This window comes from Streptopelia decaocto, assembly GCF_964273445.1.
Source record: "Streptopelia decaocto genome assembly, chromosome: 1".
NCBI classification, from domain to species: domain Eukaryota; kingdom Metazoa; phylum Chordata; class Aves; order Columbiformes; family Columbidae; genus Streptopelia; species Streptopelia decaocto.
In genome coordinates this window covers 77,726,479-77,751,040 of record NC_138663.1, presented here as the reverse complement: position 1 = coordinate 77,751,040, position 24,562 = coordinate 77,726,479, and the positions used below count along the sequence as shown (strand labels likewise).

At 38.1% G+C, this 24,562-nt stretch overlaps 1 protein-coding gene across 2 annotated transcripts in view; it reads left to right on the top strand.

Annotated features, from left to right (window-relative positions):
- Positions 1-24,562, top strand: part of SOX5 (SRY-box transcription factor 5) — a 611,279-nt gene that overhangs the window by 509,313 nt on the left and 77,404 nt on the right. For both annotated transcript variants that reach the window (XM_082064631.1, XM_082064630.1), the window contains one exon: positions 13,196-13,281. In XM_082064631.1, coding sequence (XP_081920757.1) covers positions 13,196-13,281 — 86 coding nt within the window. The remainder of the gene's footprint in view (positions 1-13,195; positions 13,282-24,562) is intronic.

The following is a 24,562-nucleotide window of genomic DNA, read 5'->3' as shown; positions in this document are numbered from 1 at the left end:
TGCAAGTTAAAGAATAATCAAGGAACTCCGTTTCCATGAATAGTCTTAGCTAGAGCATGGATTTCATAGATTTGTTTTCATGTGTTTGTACTTGTAGAACTCTTCTGACATCAGTTTCCTACTGAGTTATCTGGGACTTGCTCGTTCTGCTGTTCTATGTCTCTAACATGGGCGTTTAGCTTTATTATGTCCATGTCAGTGTATCCATCTGTATCATTGCCTAACTCATGAATTCGTCAGTTCTTCTGAGTTACTCAGCACTTTCCACTGCAGCAATTCCATAAAGTTAGAACATAAAAAGATTCCTTTTTTTTAAACTGGCTTAGCCCAAAATTTCAGATTTCTTTCAGTTTCTGTAACATTGTAGATACAGCACTTGAATGCAAACTTGAGTTTCTTTGGCCGCTAATCCCTTGTCCTAATACTTTACAGACTGGGACCACTGAAAATTACTGTTCAAAACACTTTATGTCCCTCAACAGCTGCAGTGCCGAAGCACTGGCTCATTCACTTCTTCCAGTGATTTCACACTTAGTCTCTCTCAAATGGGAGAAGTGGTGATTCACATTACAAAATGTTTAACTGAAAGCTGCACTGAATATGGATTCTACCATAACTGTAGGCCTGGAAAAGGTCAGGAAAGCACCCCATTACATATATCTGGCAGATTAAGTTAGTTCCATGTTAATGAAGTCTGGTTTGGATAGAAAGAGTTGAGGTTGTTTTTTTCCCTCCTTTTAACTGAGAGTACTTTAACTGTAAGACAGTCCTGTAGTTCTTCACATCCATGACGTATATATGATGTCGTGTGTTTGTGTAACCTTGAAAATGACAAAGAAAAAAGAGCAAAGTTGCTGCTGCTCCTGGCAGTAAAGTTTGGAATTAACAGTATGCCAAGGTCTAGGACTGAGAAGCTGAGGAAAAGTGAGAACTAGTCCAAAGGACTTTTTCTTTTCACTCACAGTTTAGTGTAAACAAAAAAAAGCATATACAGATTTAGCTACACCTAGGAAGCGTGTAGCAATGAAGAACATAGCTGCCTTAAAACTATAGCATTTTCACATCAAGTAATGTTTTTGACAGGCCATTAAAACATATTTTCCAACTTTTCTGCTTGCCCTTCTGTGTATCAGTCCTCTTGGAAAAGATGTGGTGGACTGTAAACCAAAGAGCTTTGGATAAAATTTTCTAAAGCACCTGAGTGATTTAGGAGATTAAATCTTCATTTGAACAGTGACAAAAGCACGAGGATCTAAGTCTCAGAGATATTTAGCAAATGTTTGTACTGTAACCTTTAATACAGTCACCTGTGATAGTTTGAACAGATCTAAAGTGGGTACCAGTATAGCACTGCAACAGAGAATGTACAACAGATGATTTTGCTCAGCTTTTCAGCACGTTAAATGACTAACTTTCACTGAGTTTGCTTTTGAATGCGAGGCTTTCCTGTGAACTTCTGAAGATCCCACTACCAGCATCTTTACATGGCTGCCATTGTATATTTTAAATTTGGCTGATGTACCTTTTGAAAATGGAACCTCACTTTTACATCTTCCTGGTCCTTTTAGAAAACTGGACCTTTTCTGTGGACTCGTAGATGTTCAGAATTATTTTTTTATGGCTGATTGATAGCAATTCTGTAGTGAGAATTCTAATATTTACTAGCATTTACATTTCCTTTGTTATCATAGGAACCTGCTCAGAGGAACAACAAAAATCTCCATGGGACAATTCACTCTTAGTCACAAATAACAGAGAACTATGAAAATTTTCATATACTCTTTCTCAGTAAAAGGGAGGTTTGAAAATTCATGGATGAAGGAAGAGGGAATTGTCATGAAAAATCGCTTATATTTTCATAAATAAATAGTGGTGTTGAGTAGCTTGATTGTGGTTATCTGGCTGGGGTGCCTTCAAAGGGACATTGATACTATTATGTGCCCTGCCCATTTGAAAAATCAGATCTCCAAAAGAGTATCGCATATTCATCTAAGGTGCTGCAGGTCTCTGGTTGGTCATGCTTTTGGTCACATCTCATGGCTGGGTGACTTGCGGCCTTCTATCTACAGGCCAAGTAGCTGAAGAGACAACTCTCTCCAGTGCTCATCACTGTGCCTCTGACTTCTGACACACCGGCCAAGCTTCCTCGTTATAAACTCTCTCTAACTTGCTTCTGTCCAGGCTGGGGATAGAAAGGACATTCTGTTAAAATTGCTTAAACTAAGCTGGCCCATTTTATTGAAAGCATGTTAGGAAGTGATTAAGCAAGCAGCTTGGTCACAGCAGTGACCCTTGGCAGGGGCTGTGGTTGGAGATGGTGGCCTCTTCAGGCAGCACAGCTGCAGTTGGAAGAGAATGTGTGATCAAGCCTCAAGGTCAGTAAAAGAGAAAAAGAATGATGAATGCCTAGTTATACAACTATTTTTCTTAAATTCAGCTTAGATAATGAAACCACACTGATTTATTCAATGGTTCCTGATTCACCTGTCCACGTTAGAGCAACGGAGGGTCAAATATGTGCCTCCCAATGGTTTCAGAGAGTGTATATGGTTGGGTTCCTCAGCCAGTGCTTCCCAATGAACTAGTGACTTACCCAGAGAGAGACTATGGAAAGGAAGAGTACTGATTACGCTGCACATACTCCCTTTCCCAGGGATTTCACTGAAGATAACACAAAAATAGTCATAACAGTTGATAGTGGATGGTCCATTGAGATTCCTCTCATAGCAGATACCTAAAGAAGAGTAGAACAGGGCAAGAGTATAGTGATACTTTGTCCCCATATTCTTTGTCATATTCCAGTGAGTGGGCACTCAGGGACCTCTTCTGACCCAGTGGTGGCATCACTGTGTAAGAGCGGTTCTATCTGTTATTGAAAACAAAGAGTTTTCTCTGCTTGGTTTCCCGCCTGATTGGAAATATTCTAGATGGGTGAAATGCTCAAGTGAGTACAACAATATCAATCCCTAATACCTGCAAAGCAAATGATTTTCTTCTCAAAATATTTTGAAAAATTGTGTAAATACAGGGAGGAGAGAGTTAAATATTTTCTGCATGGTTACATGGCAGGTTATGGTCTTTGACTTCCAATTCAATGTAGTAAATTTCTTTTTATTTCTTTTTCTCCATAGCAGCAGATCCTGCTTGGGAGTGGCTTGGGTTTTCTTTTTTCTTTTTTCTTTTTCTTTTTCTTTTTCTTTTTCTTTTTCTTTTTCTTTTTCTTTTTCTTTTTCTTTTTCTTTTTCTTTTTCTTTTTCTTTTTCTTTTTCTTTTTCTTTTTCTTTTTCTTTTTCTTTTTCTTTTTCTTTTTCTTTCTTTTTTTTCTTTTTCTTTTTTTTCTTTTTTTTCTTTTTTTTCTTTTTTTTTCTTTTTCTTTTTTTTTTCTTTTTTTTTCTTTTTCTTTTTCTTTTTCTTTTTCTTTTTCTTTTTCTTTTTCTTTTTCTTTTTCTTTTTCTTTTTCTTTTTCTTTTTCTTTTTCTTTTTCTTTTTCTTTTTCTTTTTCTTTTTCTTTTTTCCTCTTTTTCTTTTTCTTTTTCTTTTTCTTTTTCTTTTTCTTTTTCTTTTTCTTTTTCTTTTTCTTTTTCTTTTTCTTTTTCTTTTTCTTTTTCTTTTTCTTTTTCTTTTTCTTTTTCTTTTTCTTTTTCTTTTTCTTTTTTCTTTTTCTTTTTCTTTTTTTCTCTTTCTCTTTCTTAACAGGTGGCTTGCATTACATAAGGGACAATTCACACAAGTTGACACTTCCACTTTTTTCTCTATGGCATATTGTGGCGTGGTAAAGTTGGCAGAGAAAAAGGGAGGAATTTCTATTAGGATTACATTTCTATTTGAGAAAAAGATTCATAATCTATGGTTGCAGTTGGTTTTTAATCTCCCTATCTAAATATAATTGCATGTTGTGTAAAATATTTAATATTATCATTTACAACCAAAGCATTTTTTATATGATAAAAATAAGTTGGCAGTATGTGATGGACTGTATTGTCCATGAATAGCAAGAAAAATACTGGTTACCTATTTATTTGCTACATACCTGGTTATCTGTTCACTGTGTGCTATTTGGAATGTAAGTATTTTGATTTTAATGCAAATTTCTTTATATGTATTTTATTATATACATAATACGTAATATTTATATAGACACATAAGGAAAATCTCTGTATAAAGAGCTGATGTTTCAAAGTTGGATGTTAGCTAAGTTAGTGACCTGTGGCATGGAGAGATGTTAGGAGTTAACTCTAGTATCTTCAGTGTATGAACTGGTTTTAGCAGCCAGTGAGCTCCTTCCCTTTCAGTTCATCTTGGAACCAAACAGAGCTCGGTTAACTGCATTTCCCAAACTGTGGCAAAGCTTCCCCTACATTTAGGCTATGCAGATTGACCCAGGTCATTTAACGCTGCTTCTTTTATTCTCAGCCAACGTTCTGTAACCCAGTCATTTGTTACTACTGCTATTACTAGTTCAGCTCCACTTTGCTAGATATTGCACATGACTCCCAGCATTTCAACAATGGCGAGTGAAATGTCAGCTCTGCTCAGGTCTGAGAAGCTGTTGCTGTTGACTGCACTCAAGTCAGATTTCACACCAGATGATACAGATCTGCTAGGGCCACTCATAGAAATAATTAGAATTTATTTAGAGCTAATTAATATTGGTGAAGTGCTTTGAAAGTATAAAAACAGTGTAAATTATAGAAGTGTTGTATTGTGCCCTTTAAAAGCTGCATAGTTCTTCCTCAGAGGAGGCTGCTCTTAAGTTGTAGGTAGTGTGATCCTATTATTAATGCACATATGTATAGATTCGTATGTGGAATATTAAGGCGTGATTGTCTCTACTCTCTAAGAGATAATAAAGGGAAAGAAGCAAAGATTTGGGGCTGCTCCTGGGGAGCTATTTACAGAAAAGGCAGAAGAACAGTGGTGGATTGGGTTATTCTTCAGCATCTGTAAGGAGCAGAAGGCACCAGGATGGAAAGTTTCCCTGGGCTGCTTCTGTGGTTCCACATTTGCAGCACTGTTTAACAATTAGCTTTGCACTGAAGGGCAGAGAACAGCCCAAACTTTGTAAAGAAGACAGGCCCTCCCCAATTAATGGTGCTAAGTAAGATTCATTTTGGAAACTTCACTCCGTCGCTTCTTTAAGCACTTGGTGATCACATGAAAAAGGAAGTGAAATGTTGAGTAGACAGAGCAATATGGTATGTTGTGTAGATCCTGAGTTTTTTCAGTATGGTTGAAACTGTTGAATTCCAGGCAGTTTCTTCTCTGGAGGATGAAGAACAACATACTTTGTCTTCTAAACCAAGATGTGCAAGGAATTGAATTGTAGGGACATTTTTAGGATTTGTTTTGTTTTCTCAGGAAACAGTAGATACTAAGTCTGTATTTCTGGAAGTGAGATTTACCCCAAATATATTTTTTAGGTTATTTGCAAATTCTCAGGGAAGCTTCCAGTTAGCCTTTTATTAGATGATACCTATGTAATTTTTATGGAAATATGCCAAATTTTAGAAACAAGAGTTGTTTTTCTTTGCCCAGTCCTCCTCTCCCTTGTGGATAATGCGTTGTAACAAATCATATTGTGTTCCTAGTCAGATGTCATCAACACGAGGTTTTTTGAAAGCACTTTAATCACTATTTCAACCATATCCAGCTAGGGGGGAAAGATCTGAATATACAATAGGTACATTGTATGTGTCTTACATATCAGCTCGTTGCTGCTGAAAGTGTTCTAAATAAAATAATGCACACAAAGTTATTGATTAAATATCTAGCTGCCTTTTAAAATTGGTAAAAAATTGTGAGAAGACCAAGCCAAGCCTAATAAAATTAAAATATGTTGAGGTTACTGTTGATCTATATTCTGAAACTAATTCCGATGTCTGATAAAAATTAAACTCTCAGTTAACTGGTTCCTCGTACAGTAGAATAAAATTAATGTTTAGTAGTTAAATACCATAACCTTCCTCAGGGAAATTTGCTGATGTATCTCTGTTTTTTAGTCAGTCACATGTTTCATTGTTTAATGGAGTATCATGCGGACTGTCTTATAATTTTTCTTGTGCTCAGTGTCCATGTGTCTGGCTTCTAAAGAGATTGAGTGCTAATTTCTGATCTAACTGTGTCAGCTCTGTCAGCTGACATACAGGTCATTGACAATCACTAAATCACAAGAAAATAATATTGGCATTGCTATGCTTTTATCAGAATGACAAAAATAGGAACCATGTGCTGCGAGGACCACATACTGTAGCTTCTTTATGAAGATGCTAGTCATCTTTCAGGGCTACTCTTTATGCCTTGGAAAAGAATGAGCATATGACTAAACCCTCATGTTACCCCCAGGACAAGAAAAGAGTAATAGCATTGTGGATAGGAACAGCAAGACGAAGGAATTTTTGGTAACAACTTTGCCTTTTAGCCTACATGAGAATGTGTCACTTCTGTAATGCTGCAAATGCAATGGAAAGCATCAAGACTGCAAAAAAACCCCAACAGAACTAAAGACTGTTGCTAACTGAAAGAATTCCATAGCCCCTATCTATGTGTGGCTTCTCACAATAATACTAATAAAAACAAAACAAGCAAGCAAAATAATGGAGTCCTGTGAAAACAGGCTGATCATTTCAGTTGAGTTTCTAGGCCATAAAAGATGTCTGGTGTTACAACACTATTATCCATAGCTGGACAACTAATTAGAAGTCCAAATTTCTATATTCATGAGCATGCTCAAACCTCTGTGGAAATACACTGGCTTTCCTTGGTACTCAGAGCTTTTGATTAACTGTCATTTATTCAGCAGGTATAGATAGATAGATAGATAGATAGATAGATAGATAGATAGATAGATAGATAGATAGATAGATAGAAAGGGCACCCTGGAAATCATAGGGTCATATTGGTTGGAAGGGATCTCAGAAGGTGTATAGTCCAACTCTTCCTCCAAGCAGAGTCATCTAGGATATAAGGCCAGGTGACTCAGGGCTTTACTCAGTCAGAGATTGAAAACCTCCAAGGACAGACAGCACAACCATGATTTCCTAGTCTGTTTCAACATCCAGCTTTTCTCATGGGGAAAATATGATCCTCTCTTGATTCATTTTATGTCCATGGGCTCTCTTTAGCTTGGAGAAGAGGAGACTGAGGGGTGACCTCATTAATGTTTAGAGATATATAAAGGGTGAGTGTCATGAGGATGTAGCCAGGCTCTTATCTGTGACAACCAATGATAGGACAAGGGGTAATGGGTACAAACTGGAACACAAAAGGTTCCACTCTAATTTGAGAAGAAACTTCTCGGTGAGGGTAACAGAGCACTGGCATAGGCTGCCCAGGGAGTTTGTGGAGTCTCCTACTCTGGAGATATTCAAAACCTGTCTGGACACCTTCCTGTGTAACCTCATCTAAGTGTTCCTGCTCCAGCAGGGGGATTGGACTAGATGATCTTCCGAGGTCCCTTTCAATCCCTAATATTCTGTGATTCTTGTTCTCCAGCCTAACACTGCTGTGAGGACCCTGCCCCTGTATGGTTGATCACCTCCTCATAAGAATTGGAAGGCTGCTTTTAGGTGCCTCCAAAGCTGTCCCCTCTGTAGACTGAATTGTATCTATCTGTAAAGCACAAAATAAGCTAATCCCTTGTAGGCAGCAGCACTTGTTCAATGCCGTCTGGAATTATCCTCAAACAAAATCAGGGAACGAGTTAGGCTTTCTTTTTGGAAGACACTGGTGGTATCTTATTCATAATCTTTTTCTTATTTATCTAAATCCCTAATGGCTAGAGCCAGAAGTCAGGGAACACTGCTTCTGTCTTTCACAGCCTCCCGTTGCCCTTACTATGTGTCTACCATCACACCAAAACAACGAAAAGAAAAACTGATGAGGATGAGAATGAATGAGTGGTGAGAAGAGGTGCAGTGGCTTGCTTGTCAGTTAGCCATCAGCTGTGATTATTAATAATAAATATACTTAAGTGATAAATTGAGTGTAAAAATTATTGTAGCTTTTTCTAGAGCTTGTCAAAAGTGGTGGGGAAGATAATGTAAAATTCCTTTTCATACAACAGAATCTACTATGATGAAATGTTTATTGCAGTATTTTTCATGGAATTTAGTTTAGTGCACTGGTTTTGGAAATTATAATTTAAGAATTTGTTTTTGTTTTCCTATTCTTTATATTCTTTACAGTGTTTGCTTTTTTTTCTTCTCCTTCCTTGACCTCCAACTTTTTTCACTTGCTGTCCCTGAAAGACAGGTAGGAGGAAAACAATAAGTTTTAAAAAAACATAGGAAATAAACCCCCTATTTCTCCTCTCCTGGTAGCATTTTTTTTAAAGAATAAAATTTCAGGAAAAAAAAAATCAGAGTGTTCTATTGTTTCATATAATCAGGTTCAACTTAAAAATCCTGTCAAAACATTATAATTTAACATTAGCATGTAACTTGATTTATATAGCAAGTAAGACAATTGTGCCTGCTCTGAAGAGCTTGCAGCCTGTCAGGAGACAAGACAAGACACTAGGGGGGATTACACCATCAAGGAGAATAAATGAGATGAGTGACAGAAAAAGGAATACAAAAAACATCTTATGAGTTTAGGTGGATGGTGCAACACACATAATGTTAGCTCCTATGCTTTCTTTTCTCTTTAAAAAAGAAAATCTTAATTTTTTCAACTTACTAAACTCCTTTGATAAAATTTTGCAAAACATACAAGTGGTTTAAGAGCCACTGTTGTATTTCCACAAGTATATAGTCATTTAATATCCATGAGCTTGGTAGCTAGTCAGTTGAAAATCAAGTTCCTAAACACAGGGTTGTTATTTTGCATTTTGGTACAGGATGTCCACTTGGCTCCGTACCGCAACTTTTGCAGAAAAGTGTTTTCAGTGGAGAATGACAGGGAAAGTTCATAGAAAGAGTGGTTTAAAAGTGAATGTACTTTGTGAAAAATCCTCTTGTAAGCAAGATCTTGGAAGATTATTTTGGGCAAGGATGAAGGTGTGATGTGAAATTGAAAGAATTTGCAGTGCATAAATTATCAGGAAAGAGGTTCTGGTTATGTTTGTGGAAGACGGACCAAAAGAAGGATAGAGAAATAAAGAATTGGCACAGAATTGAGGGTTCAACCTTGCCTTCTTCCTTCCCTGAGCCACTGGCATTCTCCTTTGCTCACAGGGTGTGCCAACACCTCTAATATTCCCCATCAGCTCCCCCTGACGTATCCCATTCACTTCTCCAGGTGCTATATCACCAGTACATACGTCTTTCTGTGTTCTTTTCATGTAGTCAGTCTTGAATAATTCTCTTCTTCCAAGTGATGTCACCAAGTAGCAGGGAAATAATTATATATTAGAGAAGAATATGTCAGCTAATGAAATAATTTTTCTTACAGTAAAAATGCCAGTCTTTGGCTTGCTCCAGATTTTGCCACATAGTGTACTAAAGAAAAGCAACAACAACGAAACTTCTTTCTGGTGCTTTGTTTGTAAGTCCACACATAGTGAGAAATAGTTTGAAACATGAAAGCAAGGACTACACATAATGTTTCTTTTGGTAGCTGAAAGATGCAGGGAGGTACACTCCTGGCTGTGTGGATTAGTAGATTAATAGTGAATTTTGTAAACCGAAACGTAATATAGTTGTTTCAGAATTTTTTGGTGTCTTCACTGATGCAAACTTGTGAGCGGCTTGGGAAATATCTATTTCTAATAACTGCATATCTTGCCTCACATTCCTGAAATGTTCCCAGAGCTTGAGAAAAAAAAGTAGCAACTTTTTACATCTAAAAATAAGATATTTACCGAAGAACTAATGAAATAGTTAAGACATGCATTTCCCAGACTTCGGAATTAAATAAAACTACTCAGGCAAAACCTTCAGTCCAGTATGGGAACAAATTTAAGAACAGTAGAAAGACGTATCATATTGTAGAGTAACAGCCAAGAATGAGCAGGTATGTATTTATCAGAGGAGACTTGAGGCACTTCTTAGTATTTTGAGGGGTGGCAGCTGTTCCTGCACTACATGATGTAAGTCTGTAAGTGCTTGGCCTCCTCCTGGATGCAGGGCCTGGATCCTTCCCTGGGAAAGGTCCTGGCTGAAGCATCGTCTGTGGATTTTAGTCTCGGCTCTTTCACCGGCCTCTTGAGTGACCCAGGCCAGGGCAGAGTGTTTGAGCATATTCCTTGGTCCTTTGTGTCTCGTCTCCTGTGGACAGTAAGCTCCTCCAGACAGACGTGATCTTTTGTTAGACATTTGTACCAGGGCAAGCACAGTGGACCACTAACCCTGATGGTGTCTCTGGTTGTTATCATACCTTCCTCCAACTTCTTTGCTGCTGCCTTGTCTGTACCATGGGAGCAATAATGTGGATATACTGTGTGTGAGTGGCACTTGTGAAAGAGTCACAGCATGGGCAGGTTGTACTTTTCTTCGTAAAAAGAATTGCTAAACCCCTACAATAAGCACAAGATAGCAGAGCATAATGATGCAAAGATTCATTATAGGTTACAGAAGCTCTTTCAGTTTTGTGTGTTGTTTTTGTTTGTTAAAATTATTTTTGAGCACTGGACAAATGTAAAACCCTTTAAAGAGTGGACTAACAAAAAACCCAACCCGGTAGACAGGAGAGCTGAGCTCTGCTCAGCTATAATCTTTATTTTTTAGGATGAATCTGAGTTTTTTCCTTAAAATTCTGAAATAGTATGTTAGCATCTATTTGTGTTGCTTGCTAGCATGGTCTCCTAAAGAGTCCTAGAGACATTACCTACACCAGCAAAGCCAGTGGTTGTGACCATGCACATGGGGACTTTAGCGTGTTCTCTCACAAGCATCTCCTTGATATATCTACAAAATGAATCGTAGAAGATAGGAATTACCACAACAGATGAGGGTATGAGGATCTGCATGGCTGTCTAGGAAGGTGAGAACAGTGGGATTTATGAATTAACATGAGATTGTGGGAACATGGGCAGAGGCTTATACCTGTGGGTGGAGAGAAGAGGAATGTGGGACAGCGCATGCAAGTCTATCCTTTAATATGTATGTTTTACTACAAGTAATTCATAACTAAAAATTTTAATGGGCTGTAAAATCGACATGCTAGTGAGAAACTTCTCCCTCGTTCTTTTGTTCACAGTTGATAAATTAATAATTTTTTATTCTTTCATGGCTGATTCTTCAACAAAATGTCCTCTTCTAGGGAAGAGTCTTTCAGAATGGTACTGGGATTAGCCTTTGAGCTACTAGTGGTGTGAAAGCAGCTAAACACCATTGGCCTTGATTCTTTGACCTCCATCTCTTTCCTGTCTGTGTCTTCACATCTTTAGGACCCACTGCTTTGGTCAAAAGATTAGAAAATTTCAAGTCAGAGAAATTTTTAGTTCAATCCATGATATGATTTGGAAAGTGGATGCCTCAGTTAACACAAAGTAAAATTGGAAAATGTGAAACAATGGCATTGTCTGGTAAAAAAAAAACCAAAACCAAGCAAGTCAGGAGTTCTGTTGCCCATTGACAATAAATAAATAAATAGAGAAGTTGTGACCTGGTGCTGGCACAAAGACATTTGTGAATGGGAATGCCTGGGTGGACCTTTGGATTCCCATTGCTTGGCTGGACGGTGTTGAAAGACTGTGAGGCTTCAGTCAGCAAAGCATTATTTAAGATGTTCTTAAATATAAGCAGGCACACTTATCAAAGTTAAATATCTGTTAAGATGCTTTGCCAGCCCAGTTATTTTCTGGCCTTCCATTTCTGGAAGTTATGGTATTCAGTTGTTAACAAGAGGTTGAAATGCTTGAATGAAAACATCCCTGTAAAGAAGATTGTATTATAAAATGGGAAAATAAACATTAGCAGTTTTCCTGAATGTGTATACACCGAAACAGCCTACTTCTAACATTTCAAAAACATTAGATAAATTTATTTCCTTTGTTTTCTGTTTCTTTTAACTTAGGCTTGATACCATTATAAACTTTAATTCAATAATAACTAATAATGATTGTATAGAACAGCTTGCATTGCTGTCTTAATTTGTCTTTATTTTTCCCCAGTACACTCAAAAGAGCACAACAAAGGAGGAAAACTTTTAATCTACCTCTCTAATGAAATGCACAGGAACATTTAGGTAGATTTTCCTGATAAAGCGTTCTGCCTTTTCCATAGTCTCTTTTCAAGTGGCTGTGTTAATGCTACAGAAACCATGCACGCTAGCAGAACATAGGGACATACAGAAATGCTCTGGTGATCCTTTTTTGAGTGGGAAGTACTTAAACATTTTATCACTTAGAAAAGCAATATAATGCATGTAACGTGTTTTATTATTTTTACCAGTTTTCTTAACAGCTTTGTTGATGGGCTACTATGAAGTTTATTTTAACAAATCAGATATGTAAGGAGTGACCAAAAGTGAGTGCTCCGTAACATTAAAACATGCCTGTCTCCATCTTGATTTTTGCCATCTCAGGTTATTTTCCTTTATAAACACCTGCAACTTTCTTGTAACGTTTACTGGATCCCTTTATCTCATGCAGCTCTCACTAAAATTGAAGTAGTTTTCCCTCAGGAGCAAAATTGAATCGCAAGTCATGAAATAGACTTCGTGCAGGGATTTGGGAGGCTTGTATCTGATTTACTTAACTTCACATGCTTTTTCCTGTTGTAGGATCAAACCCTGAAACTAAAGAAAGATTTTTTTTCTCACCTAAAAGAAAACACAGTGTTCAGGGGAGTGCCATTTCTGATCTGTGTGAGGCTCAGTTTACTAACAGTGAGCAGAGTTTAGTTAACTTCGGATTCTGGACAAGCTTGTAAATTTGTCCCCTTCTAATGCTGTGATCTTATCAAGGTTGTACTGTTTTCTTCTCCTCAACCCCCATCTTCTTTCTTTCCTTTTTTCCTTTTTTTTTTTTGAAGTGCACCCTTCTGATCAATGTGCACTTTTTTTTTCCATTTCCCTAAATACATCATGAAAAAGGATGAGGTTTCCGCCTTAATTGCTTGTGCCTTTTATTCACATTCCTCTCTCAGCCAGAATTGTGAAAAGAGTGTTAGTAAAAGGCTGCACAATAGAGCTTTTCATTAGGCCTCAACAAGGCACACAAAAGAAGGCTTTTGGAAAGAGTGAATGCAGGACTTTAATTTGCAGGTGGAGAGTAGATAAAAGGTGCTGACGCCTCTATTATTCTCTTACTTAGGTGACCCTTACCCCGTTCAGCTGATCCCAACTACCATGGCAGCTGCTGCCGCAGCAACACCAGGCTTAGGCCCACTCCAACTGCAGGTAAGTCCGAGAACAATGCAGAAGAGGCAAAGGTTAAGTAAATGTAAAAGAACAGTTTTCTCTTCCATTTGAACGCAACACAATTAACAAGGGGTTTGTGTCTGTTCTCTTCACTTACACTTTGCATCTGAAGTAAAACAATTGTCAAATCATATACATTTTTATTTTACCTTGGAGGGGGGATCTTTTTGTTACATTTTTGTGTCTTTATTGTCAATTCAAATACTTCTAGGTTTGTACCTTAAATGTCTGCAGAGCAGTATGTTTGCTTGTCTTTCCCGTTAGATGGTTCTGACGCGCGCTGTGGAGGCTGGTTACGTGTAAACCTGCAAAAGGAAACACATTGCCGGGCAGAAAAGCTCTGTCCTGACAAGCACTTTTAAACTGCTTAAAAGTCGCTTAATGTGATTATGTCCTTTTAGGCTGTAAGCTCTTCAGAGCAATGACTGGCCCCTCCTACAGTGTTTTATGGTACCCAGCACATTTTAGGCACTGCTGTAGTGCAGATAATTAGTGACTATACTAATTTAGCATAGGCAATTAGAAAACAGGTGGAAAGGTACTAAAGAATTATTTTTGAGCTTCATTAAAGCGTTGGCCCTGTAGCCAGATGTGTCTGATTCAAAACTCCCAATATCATTCTATATTTTGGAGGTATTAGGGTGTCCATGTGTCTTAACGATAGCAGTGCAATGTTCCTCAGGTATTCCTGATCAGCCTCACAACGCTTGTCAAGTCACTGGAATTAAGAAAATGTCATGTCCCACATCCACAGGGTGAATTTTGTTACCTGCCATCTATATGTTGCTGGTAGGATGAAGCTGAGTAAAGTTTGGGACTAAAATGGAACCAAGATCCAAATCATCTGTAGTTTTGCAAAACCCAGATTGACACCCTTTTGTAGAAAAAAAAAAATTCCTATACTCTCCATTGCTAATTTGTCTGCCTGCTCATTATTACTTGCCAAGTCACATGGAACGACAGAGCGTTATACCTGCTTGGAAAAGCTCAGCATTTATAAACAGTACATGTAAAATGCATTCTCAAACTCAGTTTGGCCAACATCACTGTGAAGTATACTCTGCAACATCAGATATTTCAGTTGTTTGGCCAGCACACGAGAGCGTGGGACATAGTTCTGGGGAAGATTTTTTAGCTTTTCATTTTAACACAGCCAGCGGAAGTTAGCTGAGTTTCAGAGAAATAGCTGCCAGTGTGTAAGCTGACACATTCCATGCACCACAGAGGTTAATACATTCATTCCTATTGTGCCTTTGTATGAAAAGCTACACTGTCTGCGTGTTAGTTTCTGATGCTGTGAGTTACAAATACTGTAGGCGGCTTAAGAATCATGAGACTCGTAACAGTCATCATTCTGAAATGAATTTCGAGGAGTAACATCAGTATTGATAAAGTGCTTATAATAGCCAAACACACATGAACACACATATGGAAGAAACAAACAAAAAAACCCCACAAAAAGAAACAAAACCAAAAATGGAGCTATCTTGCAATGAGAAAATAGAGTTGTGAGTCTAATTCTCCTTATTTTTGCAGTCATTCAAGCTAGTTCTAAAATAATGCATCCGTGCTCCAATAAGTAGGGAGGATGCTTTACTTCCATTTCAGGACCAGCTTTGTGCTGTGATAGGCCGAAGTATTCTGGTTAAAATAAGCTTTATTGCAATGGCAGTTTCTTTATAAAAAGGTGGCCTTTTTGCAAATGCAGCTGACTTCATAAATATCCAAAGATGAGTCTAGGTTGTGGAAAATTCAAAAACCTCAAAGGCCTCTTGTTTCTGTGCAAAGGAGAATATTAAAATGAAAGCATTGAACAAATTCACATATGTTGTTTTGCTACATGTTATTTAGTCTGGAATTGAAGGAAGAGTTTGGCAGGCAGTCAGCAGCAGAGGTTCAAATTACTAACTCTGTAAACTCCCTCGAATCTTTCAGACTTGATTTCTAAGGATATGTATATGCTGGAAAAAAAATTAAAATTATCTTTCTTCACATTTTAGCAGTGATTTTCAGCTATCAGTGCAACCCGTCTAATAGAAATGGGATGTGTCTCTTAGTTTCTGGTGCCATTTGAAAGAGTCAGATAGCTAGATGTTCTTTGAGAAAAGTTTCCTGATAACAGCGCTCAGAATGGACACTTACCCATGCCAACATGGGTGGATCTCACAGTATCACAGTATGTTTGGGATTGGAAGGGACCTCAAAAGATCATCTAGTCCAATCCCCCTGCTGGAGCAGGAACACCTAGGTGAGGTCGCACAGGAACATGTCCAGGCGGGTTTTGAATGTCTCCAGAGAAGGAGACTCCACAACCTCCCTGGGCAGCCTGTTCCAGTGCTCTGTCACCCTCACTGAGAAGAAGTTTCTTCTCAAATTTAAGTGGAACCTCTTGTGTCCCAGCTTGATCCCATTACCCACTGTCCTATCATTGTTTGCCACCGAGAAAAGCCTGGCTCTGTCCTTGTGGCACTCACCCTTTATATATTTATAAGCATTAATAAGGTCACCCCTCAGTCTCCTCTTCTCCAAACTAAAGAGACCCAGCTCCCTCTGCCTTTCTTCATAAGGGAGATGCTCCACTCCTTTAATCATCTTCGTTGCCCTACGCTGGACCCTCTCCAGCAGTTCCCTGTCCTTCTGGAACTGAGGGGCCCAGAACTGGACACAATATTCCAGATGGGGGTCTCACCAGGGTGGAGTAGAGGGGAAGGAGGACCTCTTTCGATCTACTAACCACCCCCCTTGTAATACACCCCAGGATGCCATTGGCCTTGATACTGTGATACTTCTGATGCATGTATAAAAATGAAAAGGTGTATTCTATTGCATCTATGTAGACATGGAAGAAAATCTGACTTGCTTTAGACTTTTGTCTGATTAATTGGATAATGGGCAAAAATGAGCTGTTTTTCCTTTGCTGTGAATGTTAGTAGCTTAATTTTTAATGTGAGCTCTAGAAAATTCAAGATGTTCCACACCAGGCTCAAGAAAAAGTACATTTCAATTGAGACATAAAATACATACGGAGGAAAGATACAACAGTCATCTCTTGACAGAGACATGCATGTCATGGATCTGAATCTAGCATAACTGCTAGCCTAGGATTGTGCCTTCCAAACTCTGTTCAAATCCAGTTTCTCTCAGTGATGACTGTTTCTTCACTCATGAAGAACTCGTCCAAAATCACCTTTAAGTGGCATGAGTGAATGTGCAGCCATTACAGTCTTTTTCAAGGAGGAACTGTTCTAACTTCAGACATTCCCTTATAACGATAGGATTCCCTACATGCCCTCTGTCCTCTAGTTATCAGACAGTAGAAGGTCAAAGAAGTACAATGTTCCTTCTTTTTTTTCTTTTTCCAGCCTCCCTATCACTCATCTTTGTGTACTAAAAGCAGTAGTTTTCAGGGGAGATCAAAGAACCTGACACAATGCTCCATTTGTTGGTCCAAGCAGAATTTGGTATACAACGTTATCTTAGTGAAGACAAAGCCAAGGAATTTTTCTTGTTTGTTTGTATAGCAATAAACATATCTTTGTTATTTCATTTGAGAATTTTAAGTCGGGGCATGGTGTATTCTGAGATCAACAGGAAGTACTTTTTTATCCCTGGTTGTCCAAATTGAATTTTCTTTTTGTAAAAGAAGTGTATTTTGTAAATACACTGTATTTATAGAAGAACAGCTAACACCTGATTGTTTTCTGGTGGCAAAGATACTGTTTGTCAGTGAAAATGGAATCTCTCATTTTGGAATGCTCTGTTGATTCCCACTGATGGGTTTGCAATCTGAAGCCTTCCATTTCTCACCCTGCCTTGGAGTGTCCACTGGACTATACAGATTCTGTCATCTGATATCCACCACAGTTAGCCATACGTGATTGCCTTTATTATCAGTGTCCACAGAGACACTAATGACTCAATAATAGAATGGAAACTAAAACTTACATTGTTAGATGTTGGGAAAGGAGTAGACAGATGGGACCATCTTGGAGAAGCTGGAACTAACAGGACTCTTGCTTGAACCTGTCCTCTGATAAAGAGCTATCATCAGCCCTGCATGTTCACTCATACCCACATTTATAAATGCCATTTGGAAAAAAGTTTTTGTCTTTCCGCTATTAATGAGAAGATTAAGTCCCAAATATTGTGTGAAGTGGCATTTTAAAATGCACCTTCATTGCAGTACAATTCTTCTTGGTTAGCACATGAGTTTCTTATGTTGGTTTTTCCCTCCATAAATTTCGTGTGGTCTTGTTCAAGAGTGATGCAGCATGGTGATTCTGTTTCAAATGAACAAAACCAAAACTGAACATTGCCTTCCCACTGTGTTGTACTGAATAAGGCTAATGAATTGAAAGTACTGCTGTATGCCTTAAATGAACATGATGTTTTCTTATGTGATTCAGCAGATGAGGGGATTAAACTCCTCCATCTTGAAGATCAACATTCAAAGCTGTAAGCATAGATGTCATGTAACAAGTTTTACACAAAGTAAACCGAAGTGATTTTTCTAGTACAGGTCATCTTGGGCAGACCTACAATGAAACAGATGTTTCCAGAAGTCTGAGCAAATCCAGTATAAAATGTTATCTGGTGGTTTCTCTTCCAAGAAAGAATAATTCCTGGGTGCTTTGTGAGCATGAGGAAACAAAGGACCTGATCGCGTGATCTGAAAATTGAGAGGAATCCGCACCATTGGGAGTGCGAATGGTTCAGATACCCCAGATTGTTTGATAACCAAACTGTGACAACAGCTGATTAACTGGCAATAATACAAATGCTGTAGATACCGATAACTATATTGAAAGATAATGCTGGATGTATAATGACAGCTGCTAGTGTAGTATAACTATATGGACATTTTTTGTCCTGTCAAAACAGTATAGCAGTTTGATGTAACACAAACTTCCTGCAAACATCTGCTCTTTGAAAAGCGCCCCAAAAAGTTTTGAGTGCCCATATTCAGACTTTCTTGCCTCTTCATCTTAGCATGAAACAGGACATCATGATTGTTGCTGGTTGTGTTCAATATTATGACCAAACCTGTCACTGAAGGGATTAAGAGAACCTCATGTCAGCATACGGGTGTGAAAGCATTTTAGCTGTGTCTCAGTTCTGAAGACCATCATTTGAAGGATCCTGATTGATTCTCTTTGGCTATCTGTATAAAGATGATGAGCAGATTTAGACCTCAAACTTATCTGGAAAAATGATTTGGCCAAGTTTTTTAGTCTGCACTTTCTTTGTTAAGTATTTTGGTCTCTCTTTTGTTGTTTTTTTTTTTTGTTTGGTTGGTTGGTTGGTTTTTTGTTTTTGTTTTTTTGTTTGTTTTTGTTTTTTGTTTTGTTTTGTTTGTTTTGTTTGTTTTGTTTTGGGGTTTTTTGTTTTTTTGTTTGTTTGTTTTTTGTGTTTTGTTTGTTTGTTTGTTTTGTTTTCCTTCTTACTACAAACCTATTATTTTCAGTGTTGTGGGAAGCTGCATGCCAAGGACTGAGTTTCAGTGGAATTTAGCATGCATAGTCTGGACCACATTTTTAGAAGGATTTGGACCACATATAGGCACTGACATAAGTGGCTAGATTTTGAGAAAAGTTTAACTGATTCAGAGTTTGAGTGCTTCTCAAAGTTGTTCATCTTGCTGTTATTTAGTTGTCTGACTCATTACAAATTTTCCGTTGGAAAACTTTGATTTTAGATACCTGAAGGGTCACATAATCATCTGGGTCTCCAGGGTTGTTTCACTTGAAGAAAACAGAAAGGATGGAGCTATTTAACAAGCAGACAGTGACTGATCAGAAGATAGACGTTTCCAATGGTCGTATGAGTATTACATAAAATGTCTGTTGCCTGTGATACAAAAATAAAGCGCAAGGACTGCCTGCTCAGTCAAATACCATTTATTTCTTACATACTAGCTTCCTTTTGGCTTCTGCACCATTGCAGGGATGAGCAACATCTCTCCATTTGACAGTTCCGGTATTTCTTGGAAGCATCTCCTTAAGTTTCATTTGAAATGTTGCTGGTGAACTTCCCCACTCTCTTAAAGAGGTGGCACTATATTTTTTGCATGAATTGTCAAGTACATTTATTTATTTTTTTTACCAGATTAATCACTTGGCCTTACAGCGTTATTATAAAACACCGCAAATCTGTGAAAGAAGACCCTGAAACAAACTACATGAACCCTGTAGTGATACATGTGAATACTGAAAGATTGATTCTTTCCTTGTATTGGGGAGAAAACTTGCCAGAGCTTCAAAGACATGAGAATTATTTCTGATTGAGAAAAAAAGTCCAATGTCCCGTTATTGTCTCTATGAAATGTAGCCAACAGACGACAATACTTTATCCATTTATCTACATTCATGACTTCTTTGGGTATTACTATAACCAATTCTTTGCCTACAAGAAAGTAAACCATTTCTTTGCAGAGCAAGGTTATTCCTTCCATTTGGTGGGCAGTGTCTACCTTTAAATACCATCTAAGCTGCCTTCTCAACTGTGAGAGTCTGTACCCTTTCACTGTTTGCTTTTCTACTTTACCTGTTCTCATTAATAGGACTCTGACGTAATTTGTAGGGAATGAATCATTAGTGCGCAGTTTAATTACAATATTATAGTATCATGCAATCCACTTAAGCATAAAAAGTAGAATTAGTTTGTCACTGTGAGCACACACATCTGGGGAAAAAAAAAACCAAACCAAACAACAGCTAAGTACATGAAAAGCACATTGCTCATTAGCATAACCTAAAGATAGCAGTTGTCCATCTGCCATTAGCTCAGTGTATTGCAATACTGTTTCTGATGGCCATCACAAATAATGATAATAATAGGAGTAATAAGACAATATAATGCGTATACATTTTTGTTGGATGCCCTTTTAAATAGCTTTTTTAAAAATTGCTACATTCATGCAAATTCTCCTGTCCACCACTTGTTTCTGGCTTTGTAAGTGAGTGTGTTGGCCACTTGATATTCACCACTTGTTCTGCAAATGAGTAGCCAAGATGGCCATTTTAAGAGAGATCGTTGAAGACCAAAGTCCAGTTCTGCAGCTAGTAAAATATGGCACAGTACTCTTGATGTAAGTGAAACTACATCCATCTAAACAGGATGAAGATCTCCATGTGGTTGTGGGGTAAGCTGTCTTCAAAAATTTCAGATTTCCAAGATTTCTTATTTGTTGTGAAGTCTTAATGATAATTTTAAAATGTTCATTAAACTGTATAAGTTAGGTGTGGAGTAAGTGGCTATTGCTTGCCAAGAGCATTTCTGAGCAACCCCTATGTTTTTAAACAGAAAGAGTTCCTCCCAATTAACTCAAAAGCAAGCCTCACAACACCAGGTTGTAACCGTCCTCACTTTCTGGATACCTGCTGAGAGCTAGAGATTGTGATAGATTGTGTAAAGGCATGAACCACAGAACATACCAGCTCAGATAAATCTTGTTCATGGTGGGTAAATGTGCTGTGTAGTTGATGTGTAAATAGCTCATGCTCGCCTTTGATATAATTTTATACAACGTTATGGGTAAACTCAATATATTCTATCAAAACAGATTTGAATGAAAAGCTTGACCACATCATTTTATCAGAATCCAATCTATTTATGAAAGACAATCATTATGACAGACTATATATAAATGCTTTGTATTTTATTGAGCACTGTGAGTGTCTGAACATATGCACAGTGGACATTTACAGGCAGTAAATACACATTGTAAAACAATATAATGGCTACTCTGTGGGTTGTCAGATTATAACTCCCTCCCCAGACCTCCAGGGGAAAGAATTAGTGGTGGTAGCATATTCATTTTATCTAGATTAACAGTCCTTTCTGCATAACTTTCAGATTCCATCCATATCTATGAAAAATGAAAAAGACTGAAAAATGACCAGCCTATCTTCCTTCCCGTTGTAACTCAGGCCTGCTGTTCGCTAGCAGACCTCTGTCTGCATGAGTGAGTTTTCTTGTAGGTTAAAGAGACTGAATTCTCTCTTCCCCCTCCCTCCGACCCTGAGCCTGCAGGGCAGACAGACAGAAGCACACATATGATTAATACAGCACAGCTGCAGTAGTGACTCATTTGCATATGTATTAATAGAGGCAAAAACAACAATTCAATTACATACAGAGACATTCTGCATACTAAAGAACATATGCAAATAGCCAGGAAAAGGTGCAGCCAGCGTTTTCCCCGACCTTCCTGAGCCCATATGGACTAGCATCAGAGCCCAGCAGTTTTCAAGAAATCCACTTCAGGAAGAACCTGTTACAAGATGCTTATATGGCTATTACTCCTCATCATCCCCCCCGCCCAGCTTCCCAGAAGGCATTTGACATTTGGACAATGGAAATAGCACAAGCAGTGTCTTTTCCATATTATTTCATATTTGCCAGCCTTCAGCTTCATGTTGTTATCTCTTTACATATAAGCATAAGCGCCAGTATGAAGAAACCCAGTCCATCGCCTTGTCTCCCATTTGCACACATTTATTCTATTTTCTTTCTCCTTATGTCTTGGGTTGTTCCCATTTTCCTGTGTCTTTCTCAAGCTTTCCTCTTATCTTCTTGAATTCTGTAAATTAGCAAAAGATAACCATTTCTCTGCCTCTTCTTCTAGTGACCCTAAATGTCTCGTAATAGTATAATTCAGTGATTTTCTGCTAGGAGGCCATTAATACTTTTAATTGGTCTGAAAGGTGTCTCAGAGAAGTTGACCTGTTGTAAATAGGCTTTTATAGAATGATACGTCGGTCTTTATCTCTACTACGACAGTTGTGGGCTTCTCAAATGGATGAGGTTGAAAATCGCAGGTATTAAATAGTTCAAACTACTAGTGATGTAGATCTTCACAACTGGTACAAAATCTGATTCTACTAGTAGAAACAGATGTTCTCTAAATCTCGCGGGAATTTAATAGGCAATCGTTTTGAACATCTTTCAAAAGCAGTTTGAAAGTATTCCAGCACTGGAACTTAGGCTACAGGAAGGCTTACTTAAGCTATAAATAGTTTCTTTAGCTCTAAGTTATTCCTTATGTTAGTTTGTGTTATAACTAAAACACCAAGTATACTAGATGTAAGTACTTGGTATACTTCTTCACACAGGCCATTCACACACTGTGATATGCAACAAAATACTAGGCTGTGATCCATGCCCAGTACGGTAATTTCTGGAAATTATGACATTTGACATTGTCCTTTATGGACCAGATAAATAGAGCTCTATTTCAACTTGAGAGAACAAGTCACTAAAAACTTTTGGAAACCTGACAAAGCCATTAAGATGCCCAACTGTCTTGTTTGGGTGGCAACCCCTGTGTTTTAAGCAGTCTAAATTGCTGGCCATTTGTTTGAAATGTCTCTGCGGTGTGAGCAGGGAAAAATAGGTCATGCAAGAAAGAGTGTGTAACTGTCTGGCAAGCATACTTGCGAGGTCAGGTCATCCTCAATTTCTTTTCTCTCGCAAAAATGTTACACTTCTTTCTTTTTGGGGTTAGCCTGACAGACAGAAGCAGATTACTCCTTGATTATTTATAAGGCATTAATTTTAGATGAATATTGCTGAAGTAACTGACATCATAAGTAGTTTTAGCAGCCAGCAGAAGAGCCTGTTTCCAGATTGGAATATGACAATCTTCACTTACACAATGTCCTGTCTAGGACAAAGTCTGAAGTGTATGAAAGAAGAGCAAACTCGAGGTGTGGAGGCATATATGTCAGCTAAGACTTTGTTTATTCTTCTGTGCGATACAACTGGGACTTCAGATGGCTGCAATGGTAGTGTCATTGTTATGAGTTAACCAGCTGCAGGACAAGACCTCTGTCAAAATAGCAGCAATGGCAACACCTGCCTGCCAGTCTTAAACCAGGGCAGGGGAAGAACATCTGAGAATTGTCTTACACTGTCCTGAAGTAGCTTCTGTTAAGAAGTAAATAGCCACCTTTGTATTAATATGTACACCTTGAGATAACAGAAACAATGCCTCCTTCCCTACATTGGCAACAGGGCAAACCTGTGAAGTGTTTGTGTTTCACAGAACGCTGTGTTTCGTGGCTTACATTCATTTGGAATTAATTCTCCTTGGAAATGTCTGTATGAAAAATTTGGTAACAAAACCAAAAAAACTTTTTCTTTTTTTTTTTTTTTCCGCCTACTTTGTGCCCTTTGTGCATTCCAAACACTGGGTTTTGAAATAGTTGGCTTATGCTACTGGTTTCCCTATTATGTTGTTTGCTCTTTTCAGAGGGATGTTACTGAAAAGAAGATTATATAATCATGCAAATAAGATTGTATAATCCTGAGCAAACGGTCGGGGCGGGGGGGGACACACGGCAGACAGACGGACGGGAAACCACACTGAGCGGGGCTTGGCTGGCTGTGGGGGGACTCGCTCTGAAACCATAAACTGGGGGGTTATTGGCCTCCTATAAAACGTGAAAGCTGCAGCCAGACTAGTGTTTTTTTCTGGATGTGTTTGGAATTCATTGTCTTCATTCTGGGCTCTGCCAATGGTGTATATTTACAGTGCCTCAGCAGAACATTGTGACAGACAAACACACAGGAAAACTGCAAATCACTAACGTGCACACTCTTCAGAGCTTGGGGAACAATGCTACAAATAACAACAGTAAGAAAAGCTGACTTACACAAAACTAACTACTTAGTGACACTCACTTAACTCCTTTAGGTCCACAAATCAAGTTACTGCATTTCATGTGTACCAAAAGTTAATACAAGAAAATCTCCCTTGAAATCTTGCTGGCTTTGTTCTACCTGGGTCATATGACATGGTCAGTTGTTAGATGCAGATTGATGTAATATATGAACGTGTAAGAATTTCGATTTATGTCATTTCTTACTATGGTCTTGTTTATCACTGTTCTTTTTTCTCTGAAGTTTTAGGTTGTTTCCAATTGACAAGGCAGAATGGGATAGAAACAAGCCAACAACATAATAAGTGTGTGCACAAGGAGACTATCACTGGCCAGTGATATAAATTGCATACGGCAAGAACAGGGCGAGCCATTAAAAGTTATTGTGCTCTTATTCTCCTCCTGTCTTTCTTATGTCTGATTCCTTGCCAGGGTTAACTGTTACCAGCCAGGATATTTGCACACCTTTTGTGAATGGAGGCTAATATTAGGCACGGTTTGAAAATGTGAAATACCTGCTTAATGTAAACTGTAGATCTAAGCATTAGACAACAAACAACTGAGGTCAGGATGCTTGTTCTGTTTGTTTTCATTCCAAA